Here is a 21,504-nt window from a genome sequence, read left to right on the forward strand (position 1 = left end):
TAGATTTTCTTCAAGAAAGATAAAAACATAAAGACAGGGGGCTGAGAGATGGCTCAGGGGATAAAACACTTGCCATAAACATGTGAGAACCCGAGTTCGAATCTCTAGAACTCAAGTGTCAGGGAAATGTGGCAACCTGCAATCCCAGACTTCAGAGACAAAAACAAGAGATCCCTGAAGGCCGCTGGCTAGCTAGACCCAGTGAGCTCTGGGTCCAGTTGAGAAACTGCTCCGATGAAAAAGGATCAAAGCAATTGAGGAAGACTCCTGACATGAGCTCAGGCCTCCACAAACATGCATGCCCAGATACATATAATCGTGAGTACATACGGAAAGTACAGTGAGGAAGGATGTTGGTTTTGCAGCTAGCTTTTGTTTGGCTGTTTAGACGGGAGCATTGACTTGATAAATTAGAGTCAGCAAAAGAAGGCAGCCAGGGATCTTTTGACATTCAAAATGTTGTGATAAATGTTTCATAACTGGTTTATATTAGCAGGATGTTGTCATTGACCTCTGCCGAATTTGAGTTATACTGACACATGGGGGGGGGGTATAATTATCTAAACACATCCCATGAAAGTGATGTGTGTTAGGCGTTTCAGATGGGAAATCATGGAGCAGCTTTTCCTGGGGTTGTGATAATGTCATTCATCTGCCAGAACTAGATTGGGAGGGACTTTCTAAAACACGGTGGTATGGATTGAAGAACTCATCCTGCCAAAGTGACCTAAGTGTTTTATGGAAAGTAGAGTACACAACACACACACACACACACACAAACACACACACACACCTTACAGTAAACGGAAGAATTCCTTGAAATTTTAATATTTTTGGTTGATTAGGCTCAACAGCAACAGAAGTGAACGGAGAGATTCGCCACTAATTGGCCATGGCCCTTGGGTGGTCCTCAAGCTTTCTGGCACTGGGAGAAGAGACAAAGTAGTCTTGTTCCCAGGGTCCAACCCACTTTCTACACCACAGGCTCCTCACCCGCCGGCTCTGTTTTGACAGGCTCCCGACTTACAACCAGTGCTGTGCCCCCGCAACATTGTGCCTCCCCTTTAGGGCTTCACCAGCGGCCCCCTCATTGCTTTCCCAGTTCCTCTTCCTCTATCCAGAGAAGTGTGAGCTAACCTTTAAACCATCACCTGAGGTTGACCCTGGGCCTGCTGGTCAGCTCTTACAAAGCTGGATTCTTTATCTTCATAGGATTCCATCCTGGCCTCTTTAGCCAGTCTTATGCTGACCGGTGTGATTTATTCCTTGGTTGGGACTGGCTTTAATCCATCAGCTCAGCAGATCACCTGAGGGCTGGTTATCACTAGAATTCGCTTACTTCTCTTCTACCAGAACCTCCTGCGCTTCTGCAGCCCCTCTTGACACTTAAACATCCAATCCCCTTCTACTCTCAGCACCCGTCAGTCATACTGCAGTTAACCAGGCCATGCGCTGGAGATGGGAAAAATGCATATTTCTTTGAGAGGCAAGACCCTGTGGAAGAGAAGAGGGCAGATTTTCCAGGGTCAAGGTGACTGAATTAAAAATGAAATTTAGCCCCACCATCTACCATCAAGGTGACCTTGGTGATCATTAAAAAGTCTGACTCTAGTCCACCTGCAAGTTAGCAAGTCAGTGGGCCACAGTCTCATGGGTCCTGCAAGGTATGCAAGACTCCTGGATCAATGGCAGAGAATCGTTTATTACTCACAGGAAGAGAAAGAAGCCGAGCTCTAGCGTTTGTGCTGGTCCCTCACGCTATAACTGCACTTGGGACATATCGCATTACAGAAGGCTCCCCAAATCGACCTCTGTCCAGGGGGAGAAATCATCTTTATTATATTGGATAGCAAATAATTCTGCTTTTTATTAGGGAGGAGACAGTGTCTCTACCTTCGAAGGGCTTTCATTGCCAAAGCATCCTTGACCGAGCGGTGCCTCTGGAAAATGTGCTGACGGGAGAGGGGGTGGGGCGGGGAGGAGGAGAGACCCGGGAAGAATTATCTCCCAATAGCCTGCTGGGAGCTCCCAAACCTTAGCTCTTTTTAAAAAGTGCCACCGTTGAGCGCATCCTTGCGAAGGTCAAAGAGATGCCGTTCTTAGAGAAGCCTGCACACCGTGCCTACCACCCTGCATCATGCCCCTTCCCTGATGAAAGGGCTGCATCTCTGTCAGTTTCCACTACCAATGACATTTCCTGAGTAAGGTACAAGCGTGTTCATTGAATTCTGTGTCACTTCCAGCAAGCATAACATTACGGCTCACTGATATTTCTAATCATTTGAGCCGCAAAACACTAAAAGCTACCATAAACTTGGTGTCTTACAGATAAGGAAGTAGATTTACAGCACTTAAGTGGCTTGTTAAGTTTCATACAGAAAATCCACAAAAAGAATAAAAACACCGTGACTTAAAACTCAGATTCTCTTAGGGGCCAGAGAGATGGCTCAGCAGTGCAGAGCAATGGATGCTCTTCCGGGGGGCCCAGGGTTCAATTTCCAGCACCTATATGATGACTCACAACCACCTGTAACTACAGGGATCTGACACCTTTCTTCTGACCTCCCTGGGCATTAAGATTGCACGTGATATATCGACATACCGATAGGCAAACACTCATACATGTAAAATATAATTAATGTAAAAAATTTTAAATTCCAGATGTTTTAATTACACATAAAGCCTGGTAGAAAAAGTTCAATAATTGATATCACAAACCAAGTGAAGAAAGGCTTTAGAGAATAGTTCATAAATTCATCAGACTGCTTCTGCTTCCTGTTTGCTAGACTTACACACCAAACATAATCAAAATAAGTGATGGAGAATTGGATACATAAATTGTTGAGGTCAGGTTGTGACTTATACATCACACCATACTACATAAGACTGGCTTTTCAGTTTGTCTATATTGTACAAAACAGTGTCTTGCCCTGAGAGACTCCATTTTATAAGCAGTCTTTGACACCATCTTGAAGATGAAGGATGCCCCTGCACTTGGTTGGAGATATGAATGGGACCGTCTGCCTGATACCACCCATGAATCAGAGACTGTCACGTGACTTATTTCTGGAGTTAAAGAGAGCTACCCTATAAGTTCATTGTGGTGAATTGAGAATGTGGGAATCCATGTTATATTAAAATTGTATCAGCAAAACCAAGCCCAAGAACTCAGCAGGTATAGCAGACCAAGGAAGGAGTGTACCTCCCTCACCTGGACCCCTTAAAGAGGTAGACCCCATCACTGCAAGGGTAAGCACCCCCAGTCCCCCGTCATCTTGGTACAACTCCCAGCTGTCACCAGAGCTTCAGCTTAACTCAGTCACACTGTCAACAAGGCCCCCTCAAACTGGGGTCTGCCCGACCTCTTGATCAGCTTCCTAGCCTGGCCACACGTCAGTCTGCCTGACCTGGTCCTGCCCGTCATTTTCGGTCATTTCAACAGCCCAGCTAAATTCTGACTCTGCCGCCAGCAGCTACAGCAGCTTCTGGCTTCTTCCACAGAGTTCTTTATCAATACAAAGATTCTTAGATCATTATCAGTTTCCCATTTTGGCTTCTGGGAGAGGGGGGTTCTTTAAAGCACCTCAAAACCCCTGCCTTTTGAATCTTTTGTAACATACACACACACCCACATGCAATCTGTAATATATGGTCTGAAAGTTCATATTAGTAATTAAGATTGGAATAAAAAGCCTGTGCTTGCCTTCTCCAGGCTCATCAAGGGAAGTTGGACGCTCTGCAGGTGCAGTCACTGGAACAACTTGCCTGTAAATTCTGACTCAAGAAAAGCACAACCGTGTTGACCTATGCTTCTGACCCAGTGTGCTCACAACAGTGACCCATAGATCCTCCTCTCTGTCATCATAATAGCCACCACCTCCATAGCAGGAAGAACAAACAGACAAAATATGCCCGCCCCCAACAGGAAATTACAAGGAAACCTGCCCAGTGTAGAGCTGATGTTGAATGTGGTCCCATTCTGGCAGAAGGCACAGAGTGCTGGAGGGAAGCTTTGTGTGGACCATGAGGTTTACAAGCAAACTTATTAAAGCATGAGGAGGAAGAGCAAGAAATGAGAAAAAGGAGAAGCAGAAATAGCATTTGTTCTGGGATACAACTCAAAGACTCGCTGATGGAATTTATCCTGAGAGATTGGAAAAATAAGCGTGTTGGGTTTTGTGCTTCTTGGTTCCCCTTCTATTATTTCTCTTGCTTCTTTAAGAATGAGGTTATAGCTGTAACAATGCCATAGAGCTTCAAAATTCCTCCAGGTCAGAGGTCTGTAGCTAGGTGGTAGAAGCAAGGTAATAAATGATAAAGAATGGGATTTGTGCTTTATCCTTTATCTTCCCAAAATCGCTCTTTGCTCCAGGCACCTGGGTGGCCCACAGGTGCCTCTTGTGAGCTCCTGTGGGCATGGTCTCCACAGTGAGCAATGCACCGCCCCTACTGGTCACTGCCAGAACTGCTCTGCCTGCCTCTGTGCCTCTTCACAGGGCATAGTGATGGGAGTGGTGTACAGAAAAAAAGCCCTCAGACTTTGACCTCCTGTCGAGAAAGACTTTCCCTAAGTCAGGCATTTCTGGGTATTCCAGTTCTTCCCAAAGGAGGTGTTTTCTCTCCGGGGCTCCGAGCGTTTCCTCAGACAGTTGCTGCAGAGCCACGCAGTTTGTATTCTTGTCCAATCTTATCTACCTGGTAGTGGATCCACACAGATATCTCTTACACAAGAGTACTAGGCCTTTAGTCCCTAAACTCCTACTAGGCCCATCCTAATAGGCACGATTAAGTCTGGTAGCCGGCGGGCCTTGCCAAGATTCCTTTTGTGGACATATCAGTACACAGGGATTCGCTCATGTTCTGCCTACCTTTATAAGTATGAATGTGAATACAAATTTTAAATTCCAGGGGCATATTCCAGTTCTCTTCTTGTTTTTCAAAGGTGGAACATAAGATATATCAGACCTTGGAGGCAGAAGTCATAAAATAACCCCACACTAGTTCAGAATTATGAATAATAGAGGGTTATTTATTTAGGGGAGACTTACAGATCACTGTCCTAGATAACAGTCCTCTGCATGAACAGGGAAGAGGAACAGAGTCTAGCAGCTGGAAGCAAGAGAGTGAGTGCCTTACAGCTGCATTTACAGTATAAGAGACCATGCCCAAGTAGGCTGGCATCTTAAAGGCTACCGATGGTTGGAATTCCTAGAGCAAGACCTAGTTCTTCTTGGGATCTTTTGCTCCACCCACTTTATGTTTTCAGAGATGTGAATTCCCCAGCTAAAGACTGATTTACACGGCCTTAGAGCTAACTCTGAAAAATGTGCCCCTGAAGCAGAGAGGGTGGCCCTACCAACCCCATGCCGGTTCATTTGACTGAAAGGAAAGTGCTGCGGGGGCAGGAGCTGTGGGCACTGGGTTGGGGTGGACGCTCTAATGTTCTTATTGCTTTCTGTGCCCCCAGGTTATGCAGATGTACCTTCCCTTTTGTGGAATTGCCATATCGAATGCTCAGCTCTTTGCTGCCTCGAGGAAAGAATACGAAAGAAGCAGGGTGAGTAAGGGGCCCTTGCTGACCATGCTCAAGCTCACTGTCTTCGCAGCCTCTGTGAGTCACCCCATCTTTCAAAAGCAGCAGATGGTCACCCTATAGTCCAGAAACCATTCTTGTTGGTACAATCCCACAATGCCAGGGCAGAAGGCCTCTTTATACAGTATGCAAGTTGTAGATAAAAGTAAATGCAATTTCTCTGTTATTGCTGCTTCTGGACAATAGAGCTGGTTTCTTTTAAAAAGGAAACTGGTCTCACATCTGTCCTATGTGGTGGCAGCATAGCCTTGGAGCTTGGAGCTTCGAAATGGCAGCCTTTGCCATTTTACACACTAGTTCCTTCAAGGAGCATGGTGTGCTGCAATCTCCTTGCAGAATTTGTTTGAAAGGTTTTCTGGATGAGCAGCGCAAGGTGTGCAGGACAACCACACAAGCGCCGTGTTCACACAAGCACCGTGTTCACACAAGCGCCATGTTCACACAAGCACCGTGTTCACACAAGCGCCGTGTTCACACAAGCGCCGTGTTCACACAAGCACCGTGTTCACACAAGCACCGTGTTCACACAAGCGCCGTGTTCACACAAGCGCCATGTTCACACAAGCACCGTGTTCACACAAGCGCTGTGTTCACACAAGCGCCGTGTTCACACAAGCGCCGTGTTCACACAAGCACCATGTTAGAGGATTATCAAGCAGCACCAGAGGCAGTGATCTTGCACACCTCCAGGAATCCTAGACTCGAGTAGTAAAATGCACTCGGAAGCTCAGAGAGCATTAAATTATCACCTAGAGATTAAAGTATATTAAGTTCACTCTACATTTAAATATGTGAAGATCACTGTTGCAGTCTAGAACTATACTCTCTAAGAAACCGTTTTTTAGAAAAAGGATTAAATCCTCAGCCAATCCATTGATTATAGCTTATTTACTAGGAATTATGATCACGACTGTTTCATAGGAAGCAGATGAATGAGCAGTCTGACTGCACAGCCCTCTTCCTTGGGCAGAGCAACCCTGCTTCTAACTGGGCCTCCTTTTCATCCTCAGAACCCCGCCTTGTTCACGTCTTCCCTTCAGCTGCTGCTCCAGCAATGTGCTTCCACGACCTCCAGAAAACAACCCGCTTGTCCCACTGTGCCCCATTTCTACCCACACTCCCCGCTGTCTCCAATGGCAGCTCTCCCTTCCAACTGCCTCGTCTAGTCTTCAGGACCCAGCTCATCTTCTTTTCTTGACTTGCGTGTTTTCCTTGCTCTAGTGTGGGTACCCATCACATTATTATAATATTTGATGATAACCCTCCTTGCTCTAGTGTGGGTACCCATCACATTATTATAATATTTGATGATAACCCTCCTTGCTCTAGTGTGGGTACCCATCACATTATTATAATATTTGATGATAACCCTCCTCTACAGCTGCACTATGAATTCCTTAAGGGAACCTTCCTGTCAGACTGAGACAGTCTTTCCACGCCTGTGTATGGCACAGTTCACTTACTCCTTCAACGACTGTGTATTGTGTGGTTCTCAAGAGACCCTGTCCTGTTATGTCCTGACATAACTTATTATTCTAGTGGGAACAATAGATAATAGAAAAAATAAAGACAAAAACTACACAGTGCCAGATAGAAACATAAAGTGGAAGAAAGGGCTAGACCTTGCTGTGGATGGGGTAGATTGAACAGTCCATTTATATTTGAGGGTGAGGAAAGGTGTCTATAAGGAGACAGCCAAAGTGGAATGAAACGAGAGATCACGTGAAGACCTGGGCAGAGTGCACAGACCACGGACACATCAGGTGCAGTGGTCCTGTGTTGTGAATCGGGAGAATAGAGAGAGAGAGAAGGAGGGGATGAAGAGCAAGCAAATGAGGATAAGGAGGTGAACAGGGCCCGGGGGTAGAAAGACCCTATGGGCATTTCAGGCACTGTTGACTTTAAGTGTGGTGGAAAGCCAGTAGGAGATTTTGAGCTGATTCCAATTCGTTTAAAAAAGAAAAACAACTTGGCTTCCTTGAAAACAGTGAAGGGCTGAGAAGAATGGACTAATGAGAAGGGATCTGAAGGAGGGAGAGCAGTTACAAGACTCTACTGACGTCAAGAGTAAAGGTAGCTGGCATTAGGTCAGTCAGAAGTGAGACTCCCTGCAAATCAGTGGTGACGGGTGCAGGGCTTGCTGATGTGGGGGACGGAGAAAGGGACTTGGGGCTTATATACAAGCTCATGGGCAGCAAATACTTGAATTAAGGACCTAAATTTGAGGAAGTATGATATTAGGGATGGGATTATACAAAGTCAGGAGACTTGCTAAGGAATCGAGAGAGGAAGGATGTGTGGCCAGGAGAGAGGAAGAGCCAAGAGTCAGCTCGGGTGTAGACCAACAGGAAGGAGGAGTTCCCAGCTATTTCCTACACAGAAGAGACAGTTAGGAGGCAGGGCACATCCCACCTGGGAACTGTTTAGACAGCCGGTCCAGCTAATTGGTCAACCTAGGCTTCCTCTCTCTTCCTCCTCTTCTGGAGCTAGCGTTTGGAGATTTGTAAAACTTTTACCATTCGTTAGCAAAGCAGCCATTTTTAATTAGAAGGAATAAAATTACGGTCATGCGATTTATCAGTGTAAGACTCCAGGGGCATTGGTTCCTCCTCTGAGAGAAATGTTCGTGCGCAGAGGTCCCAGAGGCTCTCCGTGCAATCATAACAAATTGAAAAGTTAAATAATTGTTCAGTTAATATCATCCATCGGAAAAGATGAGCTGAGTAATCAAGGCAATGATGTTTCCCCCTTAATAGCAGGGGACTCGCTTGTGATTTCTCAGACAATTGTCTCTCTTTGAAGAAATTATTTCTCTTATTTTTTGAGATTGTAATTAGATCATCTTCCCCTCCTATTTCCTCCCACCTAACTCTCCCATACACCCCTGTTTACTCTCTTTCAAATTCATGGCCTCTATTTTTCACTAATTGTAGTAGCATGCATATATGTTTATACATACATACATACATACCACACACACACACACACACACACACACACACACACAAACGCATTCCTAAATACATAAACACAGCCTGCTCGGTCTGCATAATGTTACTTGTATGTCTGTTTTCAGGGCTATTTGGGATTAGATAACCAATTGTGTGTCCTTCCCTGGGTAAGAATTGTCCCCCATTAAATGTCTTTGAACATGAAATTAGCCCACAGTAACCTCACACAGCAGATTTGCTGTCTAATGCCAAGGAGACTGGCTTCAGTGAGCATAGGATTTGCTTCTTAGTGTTTCTCTTTGCTTTGGTCTTATTCACAGGCAAGGCAGGGTCTTTCTTCAGAACACTCCCCCAGGAACTTCGGTCCTTTCAGTGGCGCCACTTAGCAGATCACTTAGCTCATTCAATTGTGTGTGTGTGTGTGTGTGTCTGTGTGTGTGTGTTTTAACCTCAAGAGAGACAGAGAAGAAATTTTGTTTCAAATTATTTCAGGACAAATAATATTAATTCCCAAGTTTCAAAATTAGTCGTGCCCCTGGACTGGCAATCAACACCCCGATGAATAAATTTGAACCTGTGGATTCATGGAGTCCCTTTGTGAAAGGTCAGACAGACAGACAAACATCCTGCTTAATGTTATTTATTAAAGCACAAGCCAGTTCCGTGGCCGTGTAATTCCCTGATGGCTCTAAAAGAAGCTTAATTTCTGCCACCTCTAAATAGCCTGTTATTCTGCAAATTCCAAACAAAAAAAAATCGTCATTAAAATTCCAAACAAATATTACTTTGATGCATAAATTCCAAGTTCCCTTAGCTAGAGAAAGTAGTAGATCACTACAACTTAATTTTGCAATGAGTACACAGAGTTTAATATGTAGTTTAAATTTTCTCCTTTAACTTACGTACCTTTTGGTCTGCCATCTTGATAGCAATTTTAATGAGGGTTCCTTTGCTGAGATATGAAGTAATATCTCAATGTTCTACTGAACTGTTGGGAGTGAGGCACTATTTCCTCCTCTGGAATGGAGAGAGTAGTGTGAGAATATATATTTCAATGCTTGGAGCCTTAATTAACATTTACCTCCATTATTCTTTCAGAATTCTGGGAGAGATATGGGTTAGTGAGAATAGGTATCAAGTTGAGCCATGAAGCTATTTTTTTTTCTTAGCAGTGAAAAAAGGCTGTTTGGCAGTTTTCTGAAACAAATCTGCTCTGGCAAGGCCCACATACTTGTTATTTATAAAATGTCGATTTTTGTATTCAGTCATATTGAAGGACCGCTATGGTGGGTAAAGCCTGCATTAGTGGCTACATGGGGCCTGTAACACTGATCACCTCCGTTCTCCGGCTCTATTTTTCAATTTAAGAGAGTACGTTATAAAGTGAATCACTGAGCTATGCAAGAACAGCCATAAATGTTTTCAAAGGTAGCCGCATGAAATATCTGTTCTTAGAGAAAATACTACCTGGAGTTTTGTGGGAAGGCAAAGTCGATGCTTTTCAGTCTTTTTTGTTGTTGTTGAGCTCTACATTTTTCTCTGCTCCCCTCCCTGCCTCTCCCCTCCCTACTTCAACTCTCCCCCAAGGTCCCCATGCTCCCAATTTACTAAGGAGACCTTGTCTTTTTCTACTTCCCATGTAGATTAGATCTATGTAAGTCTCTCTTAGTGTCCGCATTGTTAAGTTCTCTGGGATTGTGGTTTGTAGACTGGGTTTCTTTGCTTTATGTTTAAAAACCACCTATGAGTGAGTCCATGTGATAATTGTCTTTCTGTGTCTGGGTTACCTCACTCAAAATAATGTTTTCTAGCTCCATCCATTTTCCTGCAAATTTAAGATGTCATTATTTTTCCTGCTGTGTAGTACTCCATTGTGTAAATGTACCGCATTTTCCTTATCCATTCTTTGGTTGAGGGGCATATAGGTTGTTTCCAGGTTCTGGCTATGACAAACAAAGCTGCTATGAACATAGTTGAGCACATGTCCTTGTGGCACAATTGGATGCTTTTCAGCCTTACACCTCCTAAATATGGGCCTCTCTTGTCTTCAGGCTTTGCTGGAGGTAGTCAACGACCTCTTCGAAGAACAGACTGACCTGGAGAAGATCGTCAAGAAAATAATGCACCGGGCCCAAACCCTGTTGAAATGTGAACGATGTTCGGTTTTACTTCTAGAAGACATTGAATCGCCAGTAAGTAACCTCTGCGGTCCATGGGCGGAAGGAAGATAAGTTTATAAGAAATTAAACTGTGAGCAGAGCGGCTGCGTTCACATCTTCACCCCAAGAGGGAACGTTTTCATAAATAAGGCTCTTTCCTTCAGATGTGTTTCCCTTTAAAGTGGATGCGGACCTTGGAGCCCCGTTAACTCTGTGTATCTAATAGAAGACAGCACTCAGGTGTGCAATGATTGCCCAGCATCACACAGCTAAATTAGCAGAAAAGGCCAAGCCCAGACCCCGCAACCCTGACACGCCCCCGTCTTATTTACCCAGCGCAGGGCAGACCCCTCTCCTGTCTGTGTGCACAGACTGCAGTAAGGGCAATGCCACTCCCCTCAGAGGGTGCAGGGAACAAGCCAAGGAGCAGAGCAAGTCCCCTCCGCTTCTAGGCAGACTGGTTTGAACCAGCTTAGCTGGGCTGTAGGTACAAACCAACCCAGAGCAGCCCACGCAGAGAAGAAAGTGCCTCAACTCACTTCGGAGACTCTGTGCTCCAAAATGGAGAAATATGGAGGCTCTGGCCTGGCACACTTTTATGATTTGTGGCCAGCGTTTGGGTTTGGTGCAGCCCTTTGGACAGTTTGGGAGAAATCAATCAAAAAGCAAAACACAATAAAAATACATTGAAAATAATGGTTATCATCTATCTAAGCAACTCTTCAAAGTTAAATGTCTAAACTCCCAGCAGCAACTTAATATCTTTGCTGAGAACTCACGTCAAAGATTAAGAATTGTCTAGCATGTAAGAGCGATTTTAATATCTCAGAGAGAAGTATTTTACTATACCGAACTTAGAGAAGGTGTTGTCTTTTTGCTTTAAGGTTGTTTTCCTCAAAGGATGAAAATCTGGGGTTAGGAATTGTAATGAGCATTGTAAACTTTGCATAGATTGTTTAGAATGTGTAGGGACATGATATGTGAAACCTGACATTTTAGTTCTGAACGATCATGTAGAAATATAAATATGTATGAATTAAGCATAAAACTTATTTAAAGGGCAACAAAGAGGGACAGTGGGTGAAATTCTGCCTGAAAAGCTATATAAATGCACTTGAAACAGACTAACTCCTTATTTTAAAAAAAAGCTAGCTAAACAAGGGGCAAAACAAAAGGGGAAAGCTTTATTTAAGGTGTTTGATGACGTCCCCTCTCACAGCCCTACCTAACATAGATCCCCTGTCAAAAAGTCTCAGGGAGAAATTATTTCAAACTCAGGAAGAAATGACTCAATTCTGGGCTTTTAAGCTCCCACATGGAGCTTAGAGTTCTGTAGTCATTGTTCTAAAACATTAAAACTGGGGAAGGGGAAAATGCTTGCTCAGGAAAGTTCTTCTCTCGAAAGAACGAAAGCCAGAGTTCGATCTGCAGGACTCAACAGAACAGCCAGGGCTGCACCCACTTGTAACGTCAGCACCGGGAGGCAGACAGGGGGATCCCAGGGTCCACTGACCAGCCAGCCTGCTTAGCCTGGGCCAGTGAGAAATCCTGTGTCAGAAAAAAAAAGTAGAAACAACACTTGATGGTATCCTATACTCCACATGCAGGCACACACAGGCACACATAAACTGCTATGCCCAAATCCACAAAGTCCCCCAAAAGCCAACGAGGAGACCAAGTCCCGTATGTACGCAAAGAGCCTTTATTTTATGCAAGTTTGCAAACTCAGTCTTTCTGCATGTCCATTGTATTAAAATAAACAGAGAGCTCTGAGCTCAGTTAGAGTTGGGTTTTTATAGTAGTAAAGGTGGGGGTGAGGGGTTTCTGAGGTTTAGGACCCCTAATTGGCTGACATTTGTCTAGGGGTGTCCTGGTGAGTATGTGCTGTCAGGTGGTCCTATCTACAGTGCTTGGAACGTTAGGCATTTCCTTTGGATGGTCTGTTCTTGGGTGGTGCTCAGGTAATCTCAGTTTGTGGTTCTTCCTGCAACCAGGTATTGCTTCAGGGTAAACTACTGAGACTCAGGCTGAGTCCTACTCTAGCAGGTGATAATGGTTGGAAGTAAAAAGCCTCCTTTGATTCATCTGTTCATATTTAGCTTATCAGGGCTGGCTCCTACATTTACTCTTCACAAGCACCGATGACAGGACCCAATCTTGGGTCCTGCTTGCCCCTGGTTTTAAGGAGGTATGGAACTACTTAAATTAATAGATCCATGAATTGACAACTCTGGGCCCGTTTTTCTAGTATATCAACAGGCACTATAGGTAGTTATCTTGTCCCTCATGCCAGGGAGTTCCCCCTTGTCACAGCCTTTCAACCTATTTTGAGCAGGGAGCATGGGACGACGTGTTCCTTTCCACAACTACTTGAAGCTAACATTGGGGCGTTGTTGTCTGGGCCCAAGCAGGTTGAAAGTCTAGCCAAAGGTAGGGCGGAAATTTAGGCAGTGGGGCATTCATCAAATTCCATTGAAGGGACAGGGAGCATTCAAATCAGCTGGACTGGTCCACATCAGCTTTCAGGAAGTCCAGGGCTCGCCACCATTCAGAGCAGGCTGTAGTCAGCAGCTGATGCTTAGATGCGTCTGCCAGCCAAGTGGAATCTAACTGAGATAAGTTTAAACTAGGAACAGAAGCTAAACTTGAGACAAAGAGCAGGTAACAGGTGTCTGTAAACAGAAGGAATAGACTCATACCTTTGAGTCCTAGCTAACAAGTTGGCTGGAGCTTTGTGGAAGAATCTGGATACCTTTTGCTATTAAACTGACGTTATAACTGCCCTAGCCATTAATCTTTTAGAGATCTCTGAAGAATAAATAAAGTATATCTGAGTACAGACCAAATAGTTTTTGAATCTATTAAAAATGACAGGGACCAGAGTCCATATACATACAGTGAGTCATACCCAGGTCTCCATAGCATTGGAGGCAGAAATATCCAGAACAGCAGTCACTGTCTAAGCCAGGCCCATAGGTAAATTTTTTCTTTTTTTGTGGAAAAGGGACACGAAAAAGACTAACCTTATTTTGTCTAGGCAAAAGTAGTACAATCAATTCTCCAATGTCCTGCTGATGTCCACAGTCTGGACCGGGTCCGGGCAGCTGGTGTTGCACTGGGGCATCTCGCCCAGTGGTCAGCATCATCACAATCCAGGTGGAGACATCATGCTGTCTCATAATCTTTTTTGGAGACCTTGGTTACTGTTAGGTTCTCAAGAGTTTCTGTCTAATATAATAAGCTTTTAAATCATTATTTTAAATTGCCATATTCTGCAGATCTCTGAAGTATGAAGGCTGCCTAGGTATGTCTGATTAGACAAACTTTGTTTCTCATTATTAGTTTTAAGTTTGACTTTGGAAACATATACAGGGAACTAAATAAGGCTTATTCCTGCAACTAATTATATCAGTACTTTAAGGATGACTAACTTCTATTTTCTAACAGTCTATAATAAGTTAGCAGCTTTTACAAGACCAGAACTCTACACTCTGTAATAATTTTGAATTAAAGCTAATAAAGAAACTGAATTAGAGAGGAGGAAGAGGGGGAGAGGGGGAGAGGAGGAAGGAAGGGGGAGGAGGAGGGAGGAAGGGGGAGGAGGGAGAGGAAGAGGGAGGAACGGGGAGGAGGAGGAGGGAGGAAGGGGGAGGAGGGAGAGAAGGAGAAGACAGGCCATTGGTAGAGCTTGGAAGAAGCAAATGTGAAATCACACAGAAATGGATATTACATTTCTAGAAAGCAAGAAAGAAAATAAAAGACAGCTCTAAATGCTTTAAGGCGCACAAAGAACAAAATTGAAAATGAAATGGAAGAAAGTAAATTATAAAAAAGAGAGAATGACAAGAACGGGCTCACAATGAAAGTTCAGAACACGGATAATGCAGTGTCTCTGGGAAGAACACAGCAGATGGGATGAAAAAGGCTTTCAGAATCATAACTCGAGGGCATTTTACTTAAGTAAAATCAAAGTTGGATTTAGAGATTGAAAGAGCACGCTATTCAGGAGAAGTCAGTACTCTGCTCAGCTCTGAATACATTTGATGCTAATGGAATTTAAAGATAGAAAAAAATCAGACCTGTAGGCATCTAGGCAAAACCTCATGACCTTTGGAAAAAAACTTTATTCCCATATTAGACTTAGTTACATGTCCCCCTGTGATAGAAGGCAGTGGAACAATAGCTAACCAATCCTCAGGGAGAAAATATTGGCCTACAACTTAAAATCTAGACAAATTCAAATTCAATTATTTAATCACAGGTGGTAGATGCTTTTACATATACAAGGAAGAATGTAGGAAGTATAGTTCCAAGGGCCCGGGAAATTGGGCAGCTGAAATCTAGTCATACAATGGATGAGAGATGGCAGGATAAGTCAGTCCAGCATTCAGTGCTGTGTGCTGTGATTGTGCAGCCAAGGCTAAACACTAAGGCCTATGTCGTGGGAACTAATGTAAGCCTCATGTTAACAACTGTAGCAAGGTGCTGGTTCCTGTGCTTGGGAAACACGGCAACAGGCAGTGGATTGGCTGATATGCAGAAGCAGACTGTGCCAGGAGAACGAGTCCCTTTTGTGCTTTGACTATGAAATGTCTGACATGCTTGAACACTCAGTCCTCTCCTAGTGGCACTGTTTGGGAAGGCTGAGGAACTTTCAGGAAGTGCAGCCTTCCTGGAGGAAGTTGGTACCTAGAAGCAGGTCTTTATGGTTCCGCCCCACTTCCTGTCCACCCTTCACTTCCTAACTGTGACTGCAATGTGATCTACTGGCTTCTCTCTGTCCTGCCACCACGCCTTCCCTGCCCCTGCCACATCTTCTCCACCATGATAGACGATGTCCCCGCAAACTTAGAGCTAAAATGAGCTCCTTTTCCCTTACGTTGTTGCTCCTTGTCAGGATTTTGTTAGTACAGTCCTTGGTCTACTAAATGATCTTAAGCCAGCATTCGGCTGGGGAGAGATGCTACTATGTCATCTCTCAAATGTGTTTCCTGCAAATCCTTCTGAGAAGTGATCTGGGTCAAGAGAGGCCAGTGCCCCACAGTCTTCATATATTCAAGACTATACACCCCAGGCTCATATGCAGAGAGCTTCTCAACAAATACCTTTGGTTTCTGTAATTTTAATGTGTCATGTAAATCAGTATCTCTTTTTGATTTGTGCTTTAAGGTTTTGTTAAAGAATCTTTGCTTTCAGTTACCTCTCTCTCTCTCTCTCTCTCTCTGCATGTGTGTGTGTGTGTGTATTTGTGTGCATGTGTGTGTATAAACCCCTGTCTTGGAACTATTTCCCCCTTCTTTGTTGGTACATCTGTATTATAATAAGTACCTTTAAAAGCCTGGCTCTGTCTGAGCTCGCGGCATTGTTCCTTGGCACTGCTTGTCTCAAAGTCTGATTTCTACACTTTTACACTACTGAACAGGGCAAGTCTTCTCTGTTGTTCAAGTTTAAAATTATCATCTCACTGCATCCCAGGAGAGGAAGAGGAGACTCCTCTTTACACACTTACCCTTTGCCTTGGAGGAAAGTCTCTCCTAAAAGGGGCTTGAGGGTCTGTATAAATTAGCTCGATTCAGGAAATAACCAGGCTAGCTAGAAGATAAAACAATTATATTTTTATTTATTATAAGGGGAAAACTCATGAAAACAGGAACAAGCAGTCCAAGCTCAGCTGTGCTTCGAGGGAACCATACAGAGAGCGCACCTGGGTGTGCACCTGTTTTTCTCTGGGTCCCAGCAAGCCACACCCTAACTTGGTCCCACCTCTGAGAGATAATTGGTTGACCAAGCTTGCCCATCAAGGGTCTGCAGTCACAGTCTTTGGGCATTCAGGTGTAAACTGTGAGTACCAAAAGTAGAAATCCTGAATGCCTTTCCAGATCGTCTCATGCCAGAATTAATATCTCACGGTCTTTTGCTTCTCTTAAGTGTTTCGGTTGGTTGATTTTAAGTGTGACTCTGTCGATGGCTTTTTCTATTAGAAAACAAAACAAAGCCCTTGGCTGGACACTGCTGTCAACATCGGGAAATGTTTGTCTTTTGACGTGAACAGTGGGTTAATGATATTCCGTTTCGGGAACTGTCTAAGTGATTGCTGTCACTTAGCTCCTTCTAGCGCATGCACTTACTATCATCTCTGTGTCCTTTAGAGCCTGGACAAGGAAACGGAGTGTAGACATTGTAGTCCAAGGTCCTCAGGCACCATTGCAGCTTTGCTACTCCCCATTCTCTCTGTTCTGATCGTCCTGATGCCTGGCAGCTAGTTCCTCTCCAGCCTGCTAACAGGTGCTTCTTGGCTAAGCCTCTGACTTCAGGGCTGCTTTCTGGGACTTGCTTACTAAATGGAGCGGAGCAGCCAAGTGTACTGGATTTCTAACATGAGTCCTAACTTGGCCTTTGTGTGCATAAACCCTCAGTGAAACCAAAGGCTGGGTGACTTCCCCATGTCCTACATCCGAGGGGAAGCAGCGGGCGATGAATGTCATCCAATTGTTCTGAACCTGCCTGTGATGCCCCTCCTTCCTCAGTGCATTGGAATGACTTCTTGTGGCTTCCTTTTCCATCACCTTCTTTCCATTTCCTACTTCTTTCTTTAATAATTTTCCTCCTATGTGTCAGCCAATTTAAATTCTGTTCTATTTTTCTTCCAAGTAATTTTTTAGAGTACAAGATGGAAGATTTATTTCCTTTAATTCTCTGATAATTACCTAAATGACCACTTTTCCATGTTTATGCTCAAGTATTCAATCTCTACTGTTAATATATCACATTATATATTCATATGTTAACTTTTTTATTAGGAATCAAATGTACATTCTTTTGAGTTACAAACCTCCTTAGCTCACTTTGTGAAGAAGTGTCTATTAATATATTAGCTCAACTCCCACTTTGGTCACTACTGAACTTAAGTCTCTGCTGGCCATCTCTGCCACATCCTGTCCCACGTTTCTTCCCTCTGGATTTCTCTATAACACTTAGCAAAATCATCATGGCTTGTGTTGCAAACCACAGAGCAGTTGCCGGGCTTCTTCTCACCTTCTAGTTCTTCCAATGCTTCTATCTCTGTCCTTATTAACCTCTCACCTGGGACTGTCTCCTGCTTCCTACCTTTGCTTGGAAAATAGGGATTCTCTTCAGCCAATTCTTAATATGGCTCCTACTTATCTTTTTAATCATGCACCTGCTTTTCTAAATGTCATTTAATTTTTTTAATATTTATTTATTATGTATACAATATTCTGTGTGTGTGACTGCAGGCCAGAAGAAGGCACCAGACCTCATTACAGATGGTTGTGAGTCACCATGTGGTTGCTGGGATTTGAACTCAGGACCTTTGGAAGAGCAGGCAATGCTCTTAACCTCTGAGACATCTCTCCAGCCCCTGTCATTTAATTTTTGTAGCTGCCTGTTGCCTTGACAATAGTGTTCATCCACCCCAATATTCAAGGCTTACCACTTCTGTTACTAGGTTAACTTTTGGTTTTCCTCTCTAGTGCCAGCCTGATTCTAGCCTTTTCCTTCATATCCACTCCCCTTCCTGTGATCAGTCAGCCTGTGTCTATTGTTGGTTTATTTTCTGTCTTGGTGGCCTTGAAGACTGATCTCTACACAACATTTTATTCTCTGGCTTCCAGCCAAGTCTCACAAACTGAGAGATCAGCACAAAACGTATGAGACAAGGGTGTTACTGCCCCCTTGCACCCTCAGTTAGAGAAATGGCTGAGTTCTTCTCAGTCCTTTCCAGCCATTTCAGCTCCTTGAGGAAACCAACAACGTCACTTCCTACTCTTTTCCCATTCTCTCTGTGGTGTCTCAGATTTAGGAGAATTAACTCGTTTCAGAGTTGCTAGTCACTGGGTACTTTCCCATTCCTCACTGTCTGTTGTTGCAGGACACACACTCCCAGCCAGAATTAGTCTCTTTATTGAAATATGATCCATTAAACTCCTTTGACTTACTCACTATTTCCTTACTTCCAGAACACAGTGGTCTAGTGCCTCAGCTGGAGAACTTCCTCTCTGTCCCACGTAGAGCAATCCTCTCCCTTGCTGGGACTTAGTTCACCTGATGCTGCCACTGCCCTGAATACATGGGTGGCCTTTGAGCATCTATCAAGATAGAATTGTGCATCTGTAAATTGCTTCCTGATCTGTACCGTGCTACATTGTGAGTTACTCAAAGACAGAGCATTTTCACCCCTTCAAATTTTCAGAGCCCATCACAGTGCCTGGAGCACAGAGTTTTTGATAAATTCTGATTAAGTAAACACATAAAATGATAATTAATATAAGGGAAGGCTTTGCACAGAGAGAGGGTAGTGGGCAATCATTTGAGGCGTCTTTGGCCTTTCATATAAAATAAAGATTAAGAAAAATCTAAATTGATGATTACTTAGTAGTCATTTTCTTTTTTGTGGCAGCAATATCTACTTGAGTATAGTTTTGTTGTTCAGAGTTGTTTTTAAGTGAAAAGAACGGAGAGGAACCAGACTAACTACTCCTTGACAAATATCCAAATTAAAAAGACTTCTCTCCATGGAGCTTTTCCAATGAACAAGCAGGGAATGGCTTGTTTTCTTCACTTGGCATCTCCAGCTTTCCCCAGGGTGGAGTCACCGGGCTGATGAACAGCAAGAGGCCCTGGAAACCACTTGTTCAAGTTCACTGGTCTGGGAGCCACTTCTGCTACTCCCCTTAGAAAACTCTTTATTCAAGTGCATCTGTGTCCGTCCTTAATCTGTGTTCCTGTTGTACTGATACAATAAAATCAGAATTGAGTTTGTGCAGCCAGTTTTATGAAATAAATAAATCTAAGATTCAGGGGTTCAAATCATGAATACAATGTAAATTCTGTTCTCTTTAATTTATAATTTTATCTGTTTCTTTTTGGTTATGATTTATGCAGCTATGGGTGTTTGATCACAGACAATTGTCTATTTGAATGGATCTCCATCGTTCTCTCCTATGCTCTCTCTCCACTTCTCCCCTTTCCGCTCCCTCCCTTCCTCTCTCCCCTACCTCCCTCCTCCCAATTCAGTGTCTAGGATTCCCCTTTCTGAATTATAGATCAATCACATCTATTTATTATTAATAATTTATCACTAGCCCTTAACAATTCAGCGGGTGATAACCTGGCCCACAGAAGCTCTAGACCAAAGACTGGCAAACTCATCTTCTGCAAAGGTTTACCTAGTAAATATGTGGGGCTTCATGACCAATATAGTATCATTTGTAACTATTCAGCTCTATTTTAATAGTAGAAAATAATAAATAGATGTGATTGATCTATAATCAAACACGGATCTTTGTGTTTGTGTGGCAAGCACTTTGTTTCCTGAACTATCACTCCAGCCCTAAATTCTTTATTTATGAACCTTACATTTTTTTTAAAGACAAGTTCTCTCTAGTATGCCGCTCTAGTTGTTCTAGAACGCATTGTGTAGACCAGGCTGGCCTTGAACTCACAGAGGTCCTCTTGCCTTCCGAGTGCTGGGATTAAAGGCACATGCTCCCATGTCTCGTTCATTATATTTTATTGTTATCACGGCCTCATGGCCTAGTTTACTGTAGGGTACATGAACTTGGAAGATGTGTATCCATGAATTTCTCTTTATTCGTGTATTTATAACAATAAACAACTGAGATAAAGCAAAGTATTTTAAACTTTTATTTTATTTTGCTTTAGTTTTTAGAGTCTGATGTAGCTCAGGCTGGCCTCAGACTCCCTAAATGACCTCAGACTCTCTAGGACAAGCTTGAACTTCTCATCCCCCTCCTCCACTCCCAAGTGCTGGGATTACAGGTGTGTGTTACCATGTCTTGTGTATGTAAAGCTAGAGACCCAATCTAGGGCTTCATGCTAGGCAAACTGCCCACCAACCAAACTAAATCTCCATACCTTATATTTGGCCTTATCTCTTTCTCAGGAAGGTGTTTGCTTGTTTGTTTCGAGGGTTGTCTGCTTGTTTTCATTTTAGGCGTTTCAAGTGCTCATCAGTTAGATTTGAAGAATCAAACACTGAAGTTCTATCAAGAGGTGTTTGTATGTCTTGTATTCTTTGTGATTCCAGACCTATGCATCTATAGCTTAAAATCTTTCCTTCTATCTTATAAGGTTCTTCCAGGAGGGAAAGAGGTTTTTAATAGGTCATGCACACCCGCTTGCGCACACACACACACACACACACTAAAAATAAAAAAATAATTTTTAAAAGATAAAAACCTAACTTTGCCAAACTGTAAAGCAAGCATGTAGAAAAATTTACTGAATTCATTAATGAGGTAACAGAAGGTTCTAACGCAGAGATTATGCTAGGTTTCATGTCAACTTGACACACACTAGGATCATCTGGGAAGAGGGAAACTCAACTGAGAAAATGCCGCTATCAGATTGGCATCTGGGTAGGTGGTTCTGAGGTATATACAAGAAAGCGGACTGAGCAAGGCAGGAAGAGCAAGCCAGTCAGCAACGCTCTGCTGGGGTCTCCGCTTCAGTTCCTGCCTCCAGGTTTCTGCCTTGAGTCCCTGCCCTGACTTCCCTCACTGAAGGAGCGTGACCTGAGAGCTGCAAACTAAAATAAACCCAAGTGACTTTTGGGTACGGTGTCTTAGCACAGCAATCGAAACCCTGAGACAGGCAATGAAAGAAGGCTGATTGCTGCAAGAATTCTAATTGTTCTTAATAATGAAAACTTGAGTCAGCTCTCAGGGGGTGAAAGTTGGACAGTCAGAGAAGCAGTGGAGTTGGCCACTAGGAAGGCCTTGTACCTCCATCGAATCCTCAGACTGAAGGGGCGATCCTG

At 43.5% G+C, this 21,504-nt stretch overlaps 1 protein-coding gene across 1 annotated transcript in view; it reads left to right on the forward strand.

Annotated features, from left to right (window-relative positions):
• Pde11a (phosphodiesterase 11A) overlaps positions 1 to 21,504 on the forward strand; it is a 262,795-nt gene that overhangs the window by 84,509 nt on the left and 156,782 nt on the right. The window contains exons 3-4 of the mRNA XM_075984824.1: positions 5,468 to 5,557; positions 10,596 to 10,736. Of these exons, the coding sequence (XP_075840939.1) occupies positions 5,468 to 5,557; positions 10,596 to 10,736 (231 nt within the window). The remainder of the gene's footprint in view (positions 1 to 5,467; positions 5,558 to 10,595; positions 10,737 to 21,504) is intronic.

This window comes from Microtus pennsylvanicus, chromosome 9, assembly GCF_037038515.1.
Source record: "Microtus pennsylvanicus isolate mMicPen1 chromosome 9, mMicPen1.hap1, whole genome shotgun sequence".
NCBI classification, from domain to species: Eukaryota; Metazoa; Chordata; class Mammalia; order Rodentia; family Cricetidae; genus Microtus; species Microtus pennsylvanicus.